Below are 17,389 nucleotides of genomic sequence, written 5' to 3'. Positions count from 1 at the left end.
CCCTTTCTCCCCCCCATTTTCCTCCCTCCCTTATGTTCTTGCCTTCCCTTCCTCCCTTTATTGGTCCCCCTTTCTTCCTCCCCCTTTCTTCCTCCCCCTTTTCCCCTCTTCCTTTCCTTGTCCACGGGTATCCCACTCCGCTTTTATTCTGTGCTTTAATTGACTTTCTATCCATTCTATGCCTCCATTTAAAGATTTCCATATTATCCCCCTTGTCCGCCGCGGGGGGCCTTTTTACCGGGGGGCCTGACGCCACACATGACCACCCAAATAGTGGGTAAGCTATTTAATTCTGTATTTTCCCTTTCTAGTGTTTTAGTATGGCTATTGTTGAATTATTATGTTCATCTAATACTTATTATACTGTTTGCGTTATAGATTGGTCCTCCTGAGGAAGCGGTTGTTACCGCGAAACTAGTCGAGATATAGACCAGTCTATATGTTTGTAATAACAGATTTTGCCCAGGGGTATCCCTGAGGTTCTGTTTTTTCAATTTTAATTGTGTATTCTTTGCCTAACCATTTTTATGTAATACAAATTATTATTTTTATATGTATGTTATTTCTTACCAAGTACCAAGACAGTCCATAACCTCTCGGGGGGGGGGGGGGGGGTGAGGGAATGTTAGAGGACCAGCATTAGCCACTGTCCCCTGTCCCTTGTCCCCATCCCTTTCATCTATATATCAATATGGATGATGGTACGTTCCTAAAATTAGCTATCCTGTTTATCTGAGGCTATACTCAACATTTCCGCATGCATATAGAACAGAATGCGTGGGAGGATGTTCATCTTTACTACAGCCAGTCTCCCCATCCAAGTGAAGGCTGTCTTAGTCCAAGTGGCCAAGTCGTTTTTCACTGTAGCTAGCAAGGGAGGGGGGGGGGAATTGGCAGCATAAAGGGTGTCAAATCTATCTGTCAACCGGACACCCAGGTATTTCAAGGATGACTTGGCTCAAATAAACGGGAAGGCAGTTTGCAACCGGTCAGCCAGCGGGGGCGGTATCTGAATGGGGAGTATTTCCGATTTTGAATAATTAATTTTAAAATTAGAAGGCGACCCAAAATGTTTGAGTTCCCGAAACAGATTTGGCAACAAGATCAGGGGTTCAGTCAGGTGGTATAGCGTCAGCGTATACTGAGAGTTTATGCTCTGTATGGCCCACCGTCAATCCTTTTAATGTTGACATTAGCTTGCACGGTGCATATAAATGGCTCTAGCACTAGGGCAAACAGGGTAGGCGAAAGCGGGCACCCCTGTCTCGTGCCATTTCTGATCGGGAATCTGGGGGAGAGGAATCCATTGCCCTCAACTTGCGCACATGGGTCCTAGTACAATGCTATTATCCAGGTCAGCATGTGTGTGTGGAGACCTATGGTTTCAAGTACGGCATGTAAGTAGGTCCAATCCACCCGATCAAACGCTTTCTCCACGTCGGTAGAGAAAATCAGATACTGGGTAGAGTCAGGAGAGGTGCACACCCAGTGAAAGAGCTGTTGGAGCTGATGGAATTGTCCCGGGCTTCACGGCCCGCAACAAACCCAGTCTGGTCGGGGTGGACAATGAGCTGGATTAGGTGTTTCAATCTGGTGGCGAGAATCTTTGCTAAAATTTTTACATCCACATTGAGGAGGGATATGGGTCTGTAACTTTGGGGCAGAGTTGGGTCCTTCTCTTCTTTGGGGATGACTGAGATATGAGCCAGCAGCGCTTCCCCAGGAATGGCGTTCCCGTCTGCTATGGAGTTGAAGTAGCTACACATCGACTCTGACAGCAAAGATAGGAATTGCTTATAATAAGCTGTAGTGAACCAGTCAGGGCCAGGGCTCTTGCCATTGGGCATAGACTTCACCGTTGCCTCTATCTCAGCAGGGGCAATAGGGGATTCTAGCTGGGAACGTTGCTCGTCCGTCAGCGGGGGAAGGCCAGACGCCTAAGTTTGGATATCAGTCATTCTCGTGTCATAAACACCCGGTGAGTGTGTTGAACCTAGGTCGTAAAGGGCAGCATAATAATCTCGGAACCCAGAGGCTATTTGGGAGGACCTGACTGCGAGTAACCCAGAGGGTAGGCACAGCTTATGGGCCAGCATTTGCGCACGTTTCCTCCTGAGAGCTCTAGCGAGCATTCGGCCACATTTATTGCCGTGCTCATAATACTTGTGTGACATGTAGCACAACTGTTTACGCGACTGGCGATCCAGTAAGCGCAAGAATAATTCCCTCCATATCGGTCAACTCCCGCAAAGCCTCCGGGTCTCCGGTATGCTTATGTCTGAGTTCAGCATTTTGTAGAGCTTGCAGCACCCTGTTGAAGTCTGCCTGCCAACCTAGATCCCTGAGAGATCAATTCGCCCCTCACCACCGCCTTGTGACCCTCCCAAACAATCCCCTTGCTCGCCCCCTCAGTCATGGGTACATCCAATGTATTTGAGCTACATGTTAAAAGAAATTTAGGCCAAGGCTGGCTATATGCAGTTAGAATCTCAGACGGTTTAGCAGGAACCAGCCAAGATTAGAACCGTTAATGTGCAGGCTGAATGTGTACCCAGTTGATCGATGAACTTGGGTACAACCAGCCTGTGCGGATTTACTTCCGTTTTAGTGTAAGCGGCTGCTATAGCTGCTAGCAATAATTGCGGTCTTTTCTCAGTGGGGACGGCTTCCCCGCCCCCTTCCCCCTGCCAGGGGAAGACCATTGTTGATTACCCTGTCAGCACTGCCTGTGTTGAGGGAATTCATGCGAATTGTGGTTGCAGGAAAGAAATTCACACAGTGTATGGCTGGCCTTGTGTATCTTCAGATCTATTATACAGTAGGTGTAGATTATCTCTCCTGGTCCATCTTTGTGAAAGGCAGAATCAGATGTCATTAGTGATTCATGTAAAGATACAAGGCCTAGTGTGGTTTTGGTAACTGAAGTTGTTTGCATATTAGAGCTCCAGGTATTTTATAATACATGTTGGCAGTTTTTGATAGGGTATGGGTGGTGGTGAATTATGGACAAATGGAATTGTCTTGTTGACTTTGGACAAATGGCACTTTTTGCCTTTTTAGTAAAGAGGGCTTTATAGTGTTGGTGCAGTTTTGTTAAAGATGATGGATAGAAAATTATTCCTGTCTTTAATATATGCAATGATGACATGGCATACCTTTTTTTCTTTTAGAAAGGAGTGCATATTCTCCATCGATCCAGCCACGGCCAGAGACCTGGATGATGCTTTATCCTGCAAACAGCTACCAGACGGTATGACTTTGATATATTGGCTTTGTTGTGCATGTTTTGAGAGTTGATGTTTGTGTAGGCAAGGCTGTGGCCTCAAATCCATACATGAAATGAATGGTCTTGCAGGAAAACTGCACTAAGAGAAAAATTAAGTTTCTATGTTTGAGTGTATTGTCGAACGTTTATGACCAGGTTGTCTGTTTTATTTTTTTATTTGTTTTTCTGTTTATTGGTTTGTCTTAAACCTAATAAAAATATCTTTAAAAAAAAGAGAAAAATGCAGGCTTTAGTTGTCCATTTCAGAAAATGATAAATTTTCGATCTGTCTCTGTTCAGTACAAGCTTTCCCCACTTTGTAATGTTCCCGAATTTCCCGGGGTTTAGACCCTTTTCCAGATTTTGTGTCCCGGGAACTTTGGAATTTTTTGCCGCAGCAAGAGGTCCACAGCCGGCAGAGAGAGAACACCACCAATGTGTGGCTACAATAAAAAATTAAGCTGCTGCTAGCGCTGCCCACCACCCCCCTCAACCCTGCCTGTGATCTATTATGGAGAGGGGTGGGGGGTGGGTGGCGTCACAGCAGCATAATTTCTAGTGTAGCCACGCGGGCCGCCTCTATTTTGTTCACCCTCTGGGGAATGGGAAATCGTAATGGCGGCGAAGACACCCCTATACCCGATGTAAGGGGGCTCCAATGGGGGGGACATCTGATTTAAGGGGGCTCCAATGGGGCGACGCCTGATGTCGGGAGGGGCTCGGCTGGGGACGCCTGATGTCGGGAGGGGCTCGGCTGGGGACGCCTGATGTCGGGAGGGGCTCGGCTGGGGACGCCTGATGTCGTGAGGGGCTCGGCTGGGGACGCCCGATTCTGCATTATGGTGAGTTGAATAATTTCATTCTATTTCATTTCATCTGATCTGAAACAGTCAAGTTTGTGCCCACGGCAAGTTGTGGTTAGAGAGGCTATCTGAGCAGTATTCTACAAGATATCGGCTACACTGTGAGAGGCTGGAAGAGAGGATTTCTTTCTTCAGCAATTCCAATTAGGCATTGTAAAGGCGGGGTGCATATCCGAGAACGAGGATAGATTGTATATCTATTGTGGGCATGTCGGGTAGACATAGATAAAATATTTCTGAGATGTGTAGCATAGCATTTGATTAAAGCCCTACACTGGTATTAAAATACAGGGGTGGAGTGGGACACACTGTAAAACTTAAAAGCTCATTACCTCCTAGGCGTAGAGGAGAAGGCTGTATTTATCATATTCCTCATTGTGGTGCTCTTCTAATTTCTTTGACACTCCAGGCTTTGGGTGTTCCCAAGCACATTCGTTCTCAACCTCAGTCCTTAAGTACCCCCAACGTGCCATGTTTTGGATCTTCCCCTTGGATAAAATGGCTCTTATCAATACCATGTCCTTGATATTAATTTAAGGTTAATTATATATATATATATATTTTTTTTTTTTAACAAAGAAACAATAACATGAATAAAGGGGGAGGGGTACAGAATGGATAAAAAAAGGGGGGGTTGGGGGAAGCGGTTCTCACATACTGCCCATTGTACAAAACATCATAGAACATCCATGCAGAAATGCTTGAAACCGACCTTTGTATCCCAATAACCCCTGATACAGTGCCCGTTTTCTGGGGAGCACTGCCTAGAGTATAGAACATATAAACTGACTGTCCGATGCCAGGGGGTTTGGTTGTGAGATCTGGAGAGAAAAAAGGGGGAAGAACTCGACAGGATAAGTCTAGAAACGTCTTGAAATCCCATATATTAAGCCCTACAGGGGTGTCTGTTTCTTCATATATATTGTGTACCATAGGACCCATTCCTTAAAGCGGGGGTTCACCCTATTAAAAAAAAAAAAAATTTATTCTAGCATTACATTCGGCATCGTAGCGCGAGCTACAGTATGCCGGTCTTACATTTTTTATCCCCGTACTCACTGTGCTATTCCACATTGAAGATTGCGGGGAATGGGCGTTCCTATGGTGAGAGAAGGTGATTGACGGCCGGCCCTGGCACGTCACGCTTCTCCGGAAATAGCCGAAATAGGCTTGGCTCTTCACGGCGCCTGCGCATAGCCTGTGCGCAGGCGCCGTGAAGAGCCGAGACCTACTCCGGCTGTCTTCGGGGAGCGTGACGTGCCAGACCCGGCCGTCAATCATCCTCCCTCTCCATAGGCACGCCCATTCCCCGCGGGAGTCAGAATCTTCAATGTTCAATAGCACAGTGAGTACGGGGATACAAAATGTAAGACCGGCATACTGTAGCTCGCGCTACGATGCCGAATGTAATGCTAGAATGATGTTAAGGAGGGTGAACCACCGCTTTTAAGTAGAAATCCTGTTGAGGAGGAGGTCTGAGGACGAGTGGTAAAGCCATAATTGTTTGTGTTTATCCCACGTATCCCCTATCTTGGCTTGCATCTCCCCCATAAGCATAGTGTCGTTAATGATATCTATCCAGCTTTTTATGGGGGGATGGTTTCGGTTTTCCGGTATTGCAATATCACATCACAGGCTGCAGATACAAATCTGAGTAGGGTTTTCTTGTGGGATTTAATGGGGCCGGGTAAGATTGACAAAAGAGCCATAGAAGGAGAGGGCACCAGAGAGACATTGTACATATCATCATTATAAATACTGAACACCTTGTCCCAGAAAGGGCGAACCCGGTCACATTCCCACCATACGTGAATATAGGATCCTTTTCCTCTGGGACAATGCCAACAAGTATCTGGAGTATTGGGGTACATTGTATTCACTGTGACTGGATCCCTATACCACCGGGATAGCAGTTTGTAGTTTTTCTCTTGCGAAAACCTGGAGATGGATGATTTATGTGTAAGTGTGAATGAGGTATACCATTGTTCTGGGGATATCTCCGCACCTATATCTCTGGACCACTTCTGTGTGAAGTTAGGGAGTGAACTGTATGTCTTTGTATATCAGAGAGCGAGGGTGTTTGGGGGTCTGAGACCCCACATATCCTCATATGGCGTGAGTGGCCTGTAGACTTGTCCCGAGAGGTGTAGCGTCTTGCTATGTTGTGGTAGAGACACCATGGAAAGCCAGTCAATTTGAGTAGGGGTTTGCGTGTCAGGTTTTCGGTTGGAAATGGCCTGTGACAGGGTGGAAAAACTGCTTGGCTGTGGGCCATTGCATTCTCGTATTCGAACCTCAGTGTTCACTAGTATTGTAAGCGGGGAGTGGGTTGGGGTCAGTGGAGAGGGCAGAGGTGGTGTGCTTGCTGTACCACATGGTAAGTGCCGCCATTGTCAGAGGGGAAATACCAGTCATTGTGCGGTATTTAGCATTGTATTCCCATAAGAGGACCTGAAAGTCCAGTTGTGCCATGTCCTGCTCAATGATCGTGGAGGACTTGGTTAGGGGTCGGGGGAACCATTTGAGGAGTCTTGCGAATATAGCTGAGGACAGGTATAGTTGGAAGTCGGGTAGACCAATGGCCCACGTAGTTTGGGGGCACACAGTATTTTATGTTTAGGTCTGGGGGGGTGGTGCTGCCAGATGATCTTGACCACTAGGGGGGGAAACATATGAAAAAAAGGTATTGGGAAGGAGAATGGGAAAAGTCTGAAATAAATATAATAACTTGGGGAGAATATCCATCTTAAGGACATTCATTCGACCAAACCATGAGAGTTTGAGGAGATGCCAGGATTCCAGTGAGCGTCTAATTCTGGTCAGCAAGTGGCTGTAGTTCAATGCATATATGTTGTGTGGGACTCAGGGAATCTCAGTCCCTAGGTATTTAATCAAGCGCAATTGCCAGTGGCATGGAAATCTCCATTGGATTATGGATGCAGTGGTCGGGGTGAGGGAGATATTCAGGGCTTCTGTTTTGGTGATGTTCAGTTGCTGAGTTCTCCAAAGCGGTCAAGCTCTTGAAGTAGAGCGGGGATACTCGTGTGCGGTTGTGTAACATAAATGAGCAAGTCGTCTGCAAATAATGATAGCTTGCGTTGTGTCGAAGGGGTGGGAATGCCTTGAATATTGTCATTGCTGCAAATGGCTTGGGCTAGATGTTCGACAGTAAGCGTGAATAATAATGGGGACAATGGGCACCCCTGCCTTGTGCCATTCCTGATCTCAAAAGCCACAGAAGACTCCCCATTGGCTGCTACTTTTGCTGATGGGCAGGTGGAAAGGGACATTATTTTGCTCAAAGGTTTCGGGCCTAGACCTATCTGGTGTAGAGATGCTTGTAGAAAGGGCTCGCTCACCCTATCAAAAGCCTATTCTGCGTCACACGCTAGAAGGCATGTGGGGATATTATGTTGCCGTACATATGATTATGAGATGTAGGGTTTTCGTGGTGTTATCCCTAGCTTCTCTACCCGTGTTGAATCCAACTTGGTTGCTATGAACTAGGGAATGAAGTAGGGGAGTTGGGCTATTCTCAATAATTTTGGAAAAAAGTTCAACGTTAAATAAAGAAATAAGTCTGTAGTTGCTGCATTGCGAATGGTCTTTTCCGGGTTTGGGCAGCACTACTATGTGGGCCTGGAGTATGTCTGGTGACATGGAAAACATGTTCATCCACTTCCTCGAATGCTCTTGCCATGATCGGTGCCAGCTGATGCGCAAAAGTTATATAGAACTGGGGGGGGGTGTACCCGTCCGGGCCTGTGCTTTTTCCAGTCTTAAGTCCTTTAATCAAGGTCAAAGTCCGATGAGGTGATAGGTTGTTCAAGACTGTCTACTGCAGATGGAGGGATCTTGGGCAGGGCCGTGTCCTGAATATGTTGCTGTAAATCCACATTGACCTGAGTAGACGATGTACTCTGTGCCTGAGGTGGGGGGAGGTTGTAAAGATAGTAGTAGTAGTTCTTGAATTCGGAGACAAATTCCAAGTTCTTGTGTTTTTTGTGATTGATCGGGTATATTATGTGGGGTATGTTTTGTCTGTTGCCTTGGATGAATAAGGAATAGGTCTCAACGTGCATTCGACAGTTCAACTAACATCCCAGTGTTAAATGTGCGTTTGTGTGCGGATTCCAGAAAGGCGATTAGGGTGAAGAGGCGAGTTATGTCTTCTGTGCGAGCTTGTTTTAATCTAGAACTGTGTTGGATGAAAGTACCCCATAACACGCATTTCAGGGTCTCCCATTTAATCATGGCAGAGGTTTCGTCGGTAAGATGGAGCTGGACAAAGTCTGTGATGGCTTTTGATACTGCTGTAACGCACACAGTGTCAGTAAGTATATTGTCATTCAGTCTCCAAGTGGGGGCGTTGTGGAAGTCTACCGAGGGTCACGTGCATGGACTTGTGTGCCGGGCAGAAATATATGTGTAGTCTCTCTCATTGGTGTGTAAGTCGCCATGCATCAACCAGAGCAAGGTCTGCTAGTGCATATTCTAGACAATGTGGAGGGGGTAATGTGTGACTTACCAGTGGAGGAATCCAATCTCGGGGTGAGGGGAACGTTCAAGTCTCCTCCTAGGATTAAATTGTGGGTCCCGAAGGCCTTCAGGCGAGTTGTCTCAAAGGAAAAAAAGTGGAGTTGCTCCTGGTTTGGAAAATTAAACATTGGCAATTGTAAAAACAGTCTGTTGGTATTGCAATTTCAGAAACAAAAACGACCCCTAGGATCTATCTCTGAGTCCAGCACTACAAGGGTAAAGAACTATGAAAGGCTATTGAGACAAGTTTTGTTCTGGCATCTGGGTTAGTACTATGGTACCAGGTTGTGACGTGCTTGTTGGGCAATAATGGGATGGTGTCAGATCGAAAATGGGTTTCCTGAAGTAACAGTATCTGGGTTTTAGCTTTGTGAATGTGATGTAGTATTTGTCTGTTTTTCAGGGCTATTAAATCCTCTACAATTCAGCATGGATATCATAAACTCTAAGGTGGGAGCCACAACAAGTGGATTTTGGGTTTGTGAGTTGAACTACCACATGGCAAATCCTGAAAAAGCCTAGTTGTGGTATTCCTAGATGAGTGGGAGGGGGAAGAAGGAAGAAGGAAGAAATAGGGCGAAGGTAAAGGAGGAAGGGTACCTGCAAAGAGTTGGGAGAAGATGCATCTAAATCATGTGTGAATCCAGTGCATTGGTGTGTGTGTGTGTGTGTGTGTATCCAGTGCATTGGTGTGTGTGTGTGTGGGGGGGGGGGGTGGTGTAACGTAGAGAGCTGAGTGTCACTGTTATGGATTATGTACATATAGACTTACAACTTCTATCAATGGGTGAGGTCCATGTAGGGGTAATGGGCACTACCGTGTAGGACTAGAGAAAACTAAGTATAGAGGCAGTAAAGACTCTGTCAATCCTATGGTGGGGGATGTGGCTAATCTGGCAAGGGACATTCTGACCAGTATTTCTCAACTCCAGTCCTCAAGGCGCCCCAACAGGTTATGTTTTCAGGATTTCCCTCAGATGAAACAGCTATGGTAATTACTAAGGCAGTGAAACCGATCAAATCACCTGTGCAAAATAATGGAAAGCCTGAAAACATGACCTGTTGGGGCGCCTTGAGGACTGGAGTTGAGAAACACTGGTCTAGACAAATCTGTCAGTAGCACGACAGGGGTATCTTTGAACAAGATGGTCTCCTGAGTGCGGGCAGCTTGCATGATGTCAGTTTTCACATTAAAAAAATGAATTCTGCATATGACATCCCTGGGATAAGCAGGGTTTGGATTGCGGGGCCCCAGTGATCTGTGGATTCTGTCAATTTCAATTGGTGTCTCCTTGGGCTTGTTCAGCAGTTGGTTAAACAAGGAGGTGGCCGCTATTGCTAAATCTTTATTCTCTACACATCCTGGCAATCTGCGTTTGCAGATATTGTTGCGACGGCTTCTGTTCTCCTGGTCATCCAGACCATAGAACAGTTGTTTGATTTGTATTTTCTTGTAGGATTTTTCTCATGCTCTGAGATTCTGTTTACAGAATCCTCCACTGTATGTTCTATGTCCTTGCGGAGGTCACTGATCTCCCTCCTATAAGATCTTTCCAGCTTGCCAATGTAGGATTCAATGTCCTGTTTGGTGGGGAGGGCCTTAATATAGGCCCCCATATCTCAGCTTTCTTTAGGACTCTGGGGAGGAGGAGAGGGGCTTCCATGGGGAGAGGGACTCCTGGGGTGAGTTGGTTCCCCGGGTCTGAAGATCGGGGGGAGCGGGAGGGATGCACGGCCTGTACCTTAGTGGATGTCTGTGCAGCCACCGAGCGGGTCGCTGCCATCTTGAAAGCCGGCATGGTCCTGGCGTCCAGCCCCTTCATGGGGAAATAACTGCAGATTTCCCCCCTTTTTTTTTTTTCCTGAGGTGCGAGGGGTAGTTATGAGCAAGAGGGGTAGTGCCGTTTCCCTCTCTGTTAAGTAAAGGTAAAGCAGTCAACATTATTGCAGTGTTTAAAGTTGGAAGCTAGCTTTAGGATGGGATAACCATATCTGCCAAATTTTTAAAAACAACTATCTGCTCTAAGTTCTTTATAGGCTAGCATCTGTTCATATTGCCATTAAATATTTATTTGCCCTTTGTAGTTGGATTAGGGGCCACAAAATCCAGTAATTAGTAATTGTAAGTCTTGCAGCAAATAACACATGTGCAACCACCACCCTGTGGATACATTTACAATCCTAGATTATCGCCCTGGCAGCAGTAAGAAGAGCTGTATTTCCCGTTAAAGAAGAAAGCAAGGCGGAAAAGAGTTGGTACTCTTCCTCAATATAGTTGCCAACCATTCTATAAGGTTTATTAGAAAACTCGTAGACTTTTTGCCTGGACCAAAAAGGTGCTTCATGCTTATGGGTACACAGCTTTAACCTGGTTTCTGTGTCCAGTTACCTTGCAGACTTGTCCACTGTTGGGAGATGCAAGTGGTGTTCAGCTTTATGTAATTGTTTAGGAAGGCTTATTTTAACAGGTTTTTTTCCTCTGTTTTTTGAATACCAGGTTGGGGGGCGCTGTCTCTTCTTCTATTTGCTATTACAATTGAGTCATTAGCTTTACGATTCCGTCAGTCTGAAACGTATAAGGGGATAGAAATGGGCGACAGTACAGAACAGATTGGACTGTATGCAGATGACATCATATTGTATGTGCGAGATACACAGGATACCCTGAGGAATGCTATGAGTATAATAGATACATTTAGTAGGTACTCAGGACTTAAGATTAATGGGCAGAAGTATTTTTTTTTTTTTTTTTTAAAGTTGGTGAAACAAGTTTTATTTCATGACATCCACTTGGCTTCTGTCCGCACAGAAGATGAATGTTGCCAGTTCCTTCTGCAAATTCTGGACAAAAAACACTTATTTTATAAGTGTGTTCGCAGTCATACTCTTCCCACTTCCACTAAAAACAATGTAAGGGGTCTTCTGAGCTTTCTGCTTTTCCTGAAGCAGTGCCACTGTACCAAGAGGAGTATCACTGGAGCTCATTTTCTTTAGAAGCGCTTCCTCATTCAATTTTTTCATGCGTCTCTCGGTCTTCATTTTGCCTGAACCTTTGCCATGGAACCGATGAGAAAGTTGTCTAAAAGCCTCCTTTGGACAAAGCTTCCTTCCAGTTTCATCTACGTACTCGATCTTCACATCTGGCCTGTAGCCGTCCTTTTCCTTGAATTCTTGTGTAAACCCTCTGTACTCTTCTCTCCTGCTATATTTGTCATCTATTGCCATTTTGTCCTCTATACAATATACAGCCGATGGAAGGGGTTTATTGCTGCCTTTTATATGTGCCACTTTATGTACTGTTGTCTCCAGCAGACCTTTGTTCTGACAAAGATGTAAAGCAGCAGCCAGACCTCTGTTTACAATTGGCTCTTCGTCCAAAATAGTTGTTGACGCTGCAGAAAACTCATGCTGGTTTTTCTCCTCATCAAGATTCACCATGCTCCAGCCAACATTTTCTTCTCCATCAGACTCTCCTCCTTCTTTCTCAGATTCCTCATCTTTCTCATAGTCCATTAAATCCTCTTGATCTTCTCTGTTCCCTGCCAGACCATATGTTGGAATCTCCCCAAGTGTTCTGCAGAATTCAGAAGTTGCATTAAACACAATGGACCCCTTCTTATCATCGTCATCATCATCATTATTATTATTGTCATCTTCTTCATCTTGAGTCTTCTGAGAAGTAACCTTTTTTACTATTGAAACAACCTTCTCAGTAGCATCCTTTTGCTGCTGCATCAGTTTTAAACGTCTATTTTTTTCCAGCTGTTTTTCTAACTCCATCTCCAATTCATCTTCTTCCAAAGCAAATGGTGAGTCTGGAGTCATCTCATGGTCACTAATTTCATACTCTCCACTCGAAGCTTCAAGCAGAAAAAGAAAAGGCAGATAAGAGGGAAAAACTCCTAGCAGAAATGGATGAAAAGTTTGGTGTTTCTAATCTTGTGGAGAAGGAGTTTGGGCAAACAAAGACCTATACCTCTACAGATTTGCAGGGACTGACTGTTGAGCATAATATAGACGCCTTTACGGAGGGAAAAACTCATTTTAACACTCAAGGACAAAGGTGTTCTTGATAAAGATGAATCTGATGTCTTGGTTAATGTGAACATGGTAGATCGTGAGAAGGCAAATAAAAACGTTGAGCTAAAGAAAAAAAGACCTGAATACAAACCTTATGAAGAACAAGAGAGTGTGGACAACATGGTTGTTCTTCCTCACAAATCTGTCCTTTCCAAATATGATGAAGAGATAGAAGGAGAAAAGAAGAAATCCTTCCAACTGGAATCTGGGGGGGCAGTGGATGGTTCATGGGAAAAAGAACTGCAGACAATTCGGGAGACTTTGCACAATCAAGCGCAATCCTTAGAACTTCCAGGGATGAAAATTGCATCTGAATATTATACACCAGAGGAGATGGTCTCCTTCAAGAAAACAAAGAGGCGAGTGAAAAAAGATACGCAAGAAGGAGAAAACCATTGAGGACATCATGCTTGTGAAGCCGGATACTCGAGAGAGTGATTTTGGTTCTAGGTCTCGGGGACGTGGTCGATGACGGGTTGAGGATTCAGATGACGAGGAACATATAATTCTCAAAGAGGCATTGGCTGAAGTATTTTCTAATGCCAATGCATCGAGAGGGGGAAATGGAGGAGATGAGGGATACCCCACTTAAGATAGTGGACTTAAATATTTAGGGATCCATATAACAAGACAACTCCAGGCGGCATTGGAGGCCAATGTTTATCCATTGATGGAGTATATTAAAGTTAAGTTGAGGATTTGGAGTAAACTTCCTTTGTCAGTGGTGGGAAGAATACATTTAATTAAAATGATCCTACTACCAAAGTGTTTGTACATCTTCTCACACTCCCCAGTAGTAGTGCCTAAAAAGTTCTTTAAAAAGTTGAATTCACAATTTATAAAATGTATATGGGCAAAAGCTAGATGTAAAGTAAAGCTGACAACATTACAGCGCCCAAAGACAGAGGCAGGGTTGGCGCTGCCAGATGTCTATTTGTATTACTTGGCAGGACAAATGAGACATTTGCGTAACTGGTTTACACAGGAACAAAGCTCGGGAGTAGAGAAGTATTTGTTAAATATATTACAAGCTGAGAACTTTTTGGTAGTATTAGAGACAAAACGTATACATACACCAGGGGTCAAGATCCCGATGCTCTCATTGGTACGATCAGTATAGCGGGAGGTCAAAAAATGAATGGGCTTCAGGGATATCCCTGCTGAGCCATCTATGTGGGATAATCCCTTGTTTGGATAACTATATACATTCGAGGATAGTATATTTAGGAAGCAAAAAGGAATAGTAGCTCTGGAACAGTTATACCAAAGTGGGAATACAGGTCCTTCTCAAAAAATTAGCATATTATTTTCTGTAATGTACTGATAAACATTAGACTTTCAGATATTTTAGATTCATTACACACAACTGAAGTAGTTCAAGCCTTTTATTGTTTTAATATTGATGATTTTGGCATACAGCTCATGAAAACCCAAAATTCCTATCAGGAAATTAGCATATCATGAAAAGGTTCTCTAAACAAGCTCTTAACCTAATCATCTTAATCAACTAATTAACTCTAAACACCTGCAAAAGATTCCTGAGGCTTTTAAAAACTCCCAGCCTGGTTCATTACTCCAAACCGCAATCATAGGTAAGACTGCCGACCTGACTGCTGTCCAGGCGGCCATCATTGACACCCTCAAGCAAGAGGGTAAGACACAGAAAGAAATTTCTGAACGAATAGGCTGTTCCCAGAGTGCTGTATCAAGGCACCTCAGTGGGAAGTCTGTGGGAAGGAAAAAGTGTGGCAGAAAACGCTGCACAACGAGAAGAGGTGACCGGACCCTGAGGAAGATTGTGGAGAAGGACCGATTCCAGACCTTGGGGGACCTGCGGAAGCAGTGGACTGAGTCTGGAGTAGAAACATCCAGAGCCACCGTGTACAGGCGTGTGCAGGAAATGGGCTACAGGTGCCACATTCCCCAGGTCAAGCCACTTTTAAACCAGAAACAGCGGCAGAAGCGCCTGACCTGGGCTACAGAGAAGCAACACTGGACTGTTGCTCAGTGGTCCAAAGGTACTTTTTTCGGATGAAAGCAAATTTTGCATGTCATTCGGTAATCAAGGTGCCAGAGTCTGGAGGAAGACTGGGGAGAGGGAAATGCCAAAATGCCTGAAGTCCAGTGTCAAGTACCCACAGTCAATGATGGTCTGGGGTGCCATGTCAGCTGCTGGTGTTGGTCCACTGTGTTTTATCAAGGGCAGGGTGAATGCAGCTAGCTATCAGGAGATTTTGGAGCACTTCATGCTTCCATCTGCTGAAAAGCTTTATGGAGATGAAGATTTCATTTTTCAGCACGACCTGGCACCTGCTCACAGTGCCAAAACCACTGGTAAATGGTTTACTGACCATGGTATTACTGTGCTCAATTGGCCTGCCAACTCTCCTGACCAAAACCCCATAGAGAATCTGTGGGATATTGGGAAGAGAAAGTTGAGAGACGCAAGACCCAACACTCTGGAAGAGCTTAAGGCCGCTACCGAAGCATCCTGGGCCTCCATAACACCTCAGCAGTGCCACAGGCTGATTGCCTCCATGCCACGCCGCATTGAAGCAGTCATTTCTGCAAAAGGATTCCCGACCAAGTATTAAGTGCATAACTGAACATAATTATTTGAAGGTTGAATTTTTTTTTATTAAAAACACTTTTCTTTTATTGGTCGGATGAAATATGCTAATTTTTTGAGATAGGAATTTGGGGTTTTCATGAGCTGTATGCCAAAATCATCAATATTAAAACAATAAAAGGCTTGAACTACTTCAGTTGTGTGTAATGAATCTAAAATATATGAAAGTCTAATGTTTATCAGTACATTACAGAAAATAATGAACTTTATCACAATATGCTAATTTTTTGAGAAGGACCTGTATATGCTCATTTGATTATTTGAAAACACAATATAAACTAGTCGATACATTCTTTTATAGATTTTTACAGTTAAGACATGCGTTAAGTGCCCAATTTGGTAGTAAAAGTATAGATATATCTAGATTCCCCCTTATAGGAATTATGAGAACTCAAGGACCAAAGGGATTAGTATCCAAGCTGTACACATATTTTATGTAAGCCAAGATACGGGACTCTCCGCTTCAGATTAAGAGGAAGTGGCAAACAATATGTCCATCTATGACGGATGAGATTTGGGGGGAAGCCTGCAAATCACATTTGACAGTATCACCTGCAAGCAATAATAGATTGATACAGTTTTACATAATACACCAGGTTTATCTTACACTGTATAAACTAAGCCTGATGGGGAGATTAGTAAACGCGGAGTGTGCAAGATGTCACCTACCACGGGCTGACTTTGAGCACATGATGTGGTCTTGTCCGGGCATCAGTAGATATTGGAGACGGGTTTTGGATATATTATCAGAAGTAGTGGGAGGATGTGTCCCATTTACTCCAGAAGTATGTCTATTGGGGTTAATCGATATTCAGAGGTGGAATGTATATGCTAAGACTTGTTTACAAGAAACTTTATTTATGGCCCGCAAACAAATTGTACTTGGATGGATGCAACCTACGCCGGGGCCTTCGAAGGGACAATGGCTTGGGGCGGTAAATCAAATTCTTCCATATGAGAAACTATTGTACGAGCATAGAGGGACACCCCAGAAATATTATAGAATTTGGGATGAGTGGTTGAACTCGGGGTCAACTCTTAGTGGTGAATAAGTAGAAGAGGGGCACTAATAGAAGGAAATTCTGAATATTGGAAGTCAGTAAAGAGGGAGGAGGGGCGCTGCAACCAGGGTAACGGGGTAGTTTGTCTTTTATTGTTTTGTTTCCTTTTTGTTATGTGTTTTTTCTTTTTCAAGGTGGAATGTAATGTATAATGACACTTTTTCTGTTGATGTGGTTGCATTTATGAAATGGGAAAAGATTTAATGAAGAAATATAATAATATTGACGGATGTAGACATGTGAAAGAATAAAATAAAAACGTATTAAAAAAAAAAAAAAAAAAGGTTGGGGGGAGCTGTTGTACCTGAGAAGCCAGCCTAATCACTTTCCACTATGGTGTCTTTGATAGGATGCAGTTCTATCTGTGGTATGGCAGCAAGTTGCTGTCTTCTGATTTTTCCCCAGGCCTTTTTCACACGGGCTTCAGCTTGTATAGAAGTGTGAATAGCAAGCTTTAACCAAGCATTTGCAGAGCTTTCAGCCTGGCTTTTTCAAAGCGTGTATAGCATCATTCAGCTCCAGTTTGAAATGTTGTTTGCTGATTCCCAATTCAAACAAGCTGCTGTTCAACACTATAAAAGCTTGTGAAAGTCTGCTAGCAGATTTTTTTTTTAAGTAACAATAGTCAGTCCCATTCGGATATGTAAGATTTCCAAGTATGAGCTGAAGGATGCTTCAAAGGCTTCAAGAAAGCTGCTTTAAACTTGATGAGTTTTGCAAAAATGTCATAAAAAGCTTGAAGTTCACACTGCTCTCATACAGCTGAAGCTGAAGCCTGTGTGAAACCGGCCATAAGGCCGATGCTGCTGCAGACAAGTGAAAAGGGAACCTCTCTAAAAGTAGCAGTCAGAAGTGGAGAGTGATGTAAAATGTGCAGGACTGTGGCAGAACCTCTAAATGTTTTTGTGTAAATATTTTAGAACTATACAATTGTAGTTTTTCTTAAAACAAG

The 17,389-nt window shown here is 44.1% G+C and overlaps 1 protein-coding gene across 8 annotated transcripts in view; it reads left to right on the top strand.

Moving 5' to 3' along the window:
- The window catches only part of DIS3L2 (DIS3 like 3'-5' exoribonuclease 2), a 727,039-nt gene that overhangs the window by 434,642 nt on the left and 275,008 nt on the right, over positions 1-17,389 (top strand). For all 8 annotated transcript variants that reach the window (XM_040349688.1, XM_040349693.1, XM_040349695.1 and 5 more), the window contains one exon: positions 3,171-3,250. In XM_040349688.1, coding sequence (XP_040205622.1) covers positions 3,171-3,250 — 80 coding nt within the window. The remainder of the gene's footprint in view (positions 1-3,170; positions 3,251-17,389) is intronic.

Source organism: Rana temporaria, chromosome 4 (genome assembly GCF_905171775.1).
Source record: "Rana temporaria chromosome 4, aRanTem1.1, whole genome shotgun sequence".
Taxonomy (NCBI): Eukaryota; Metazoa; Chordata; class Amphibia; order Anura; family Ranidae; genus Rana; species Rana temporaria.
This window is presented reverse-complemented; position numbering and strand designations above follow the sequence as displayed.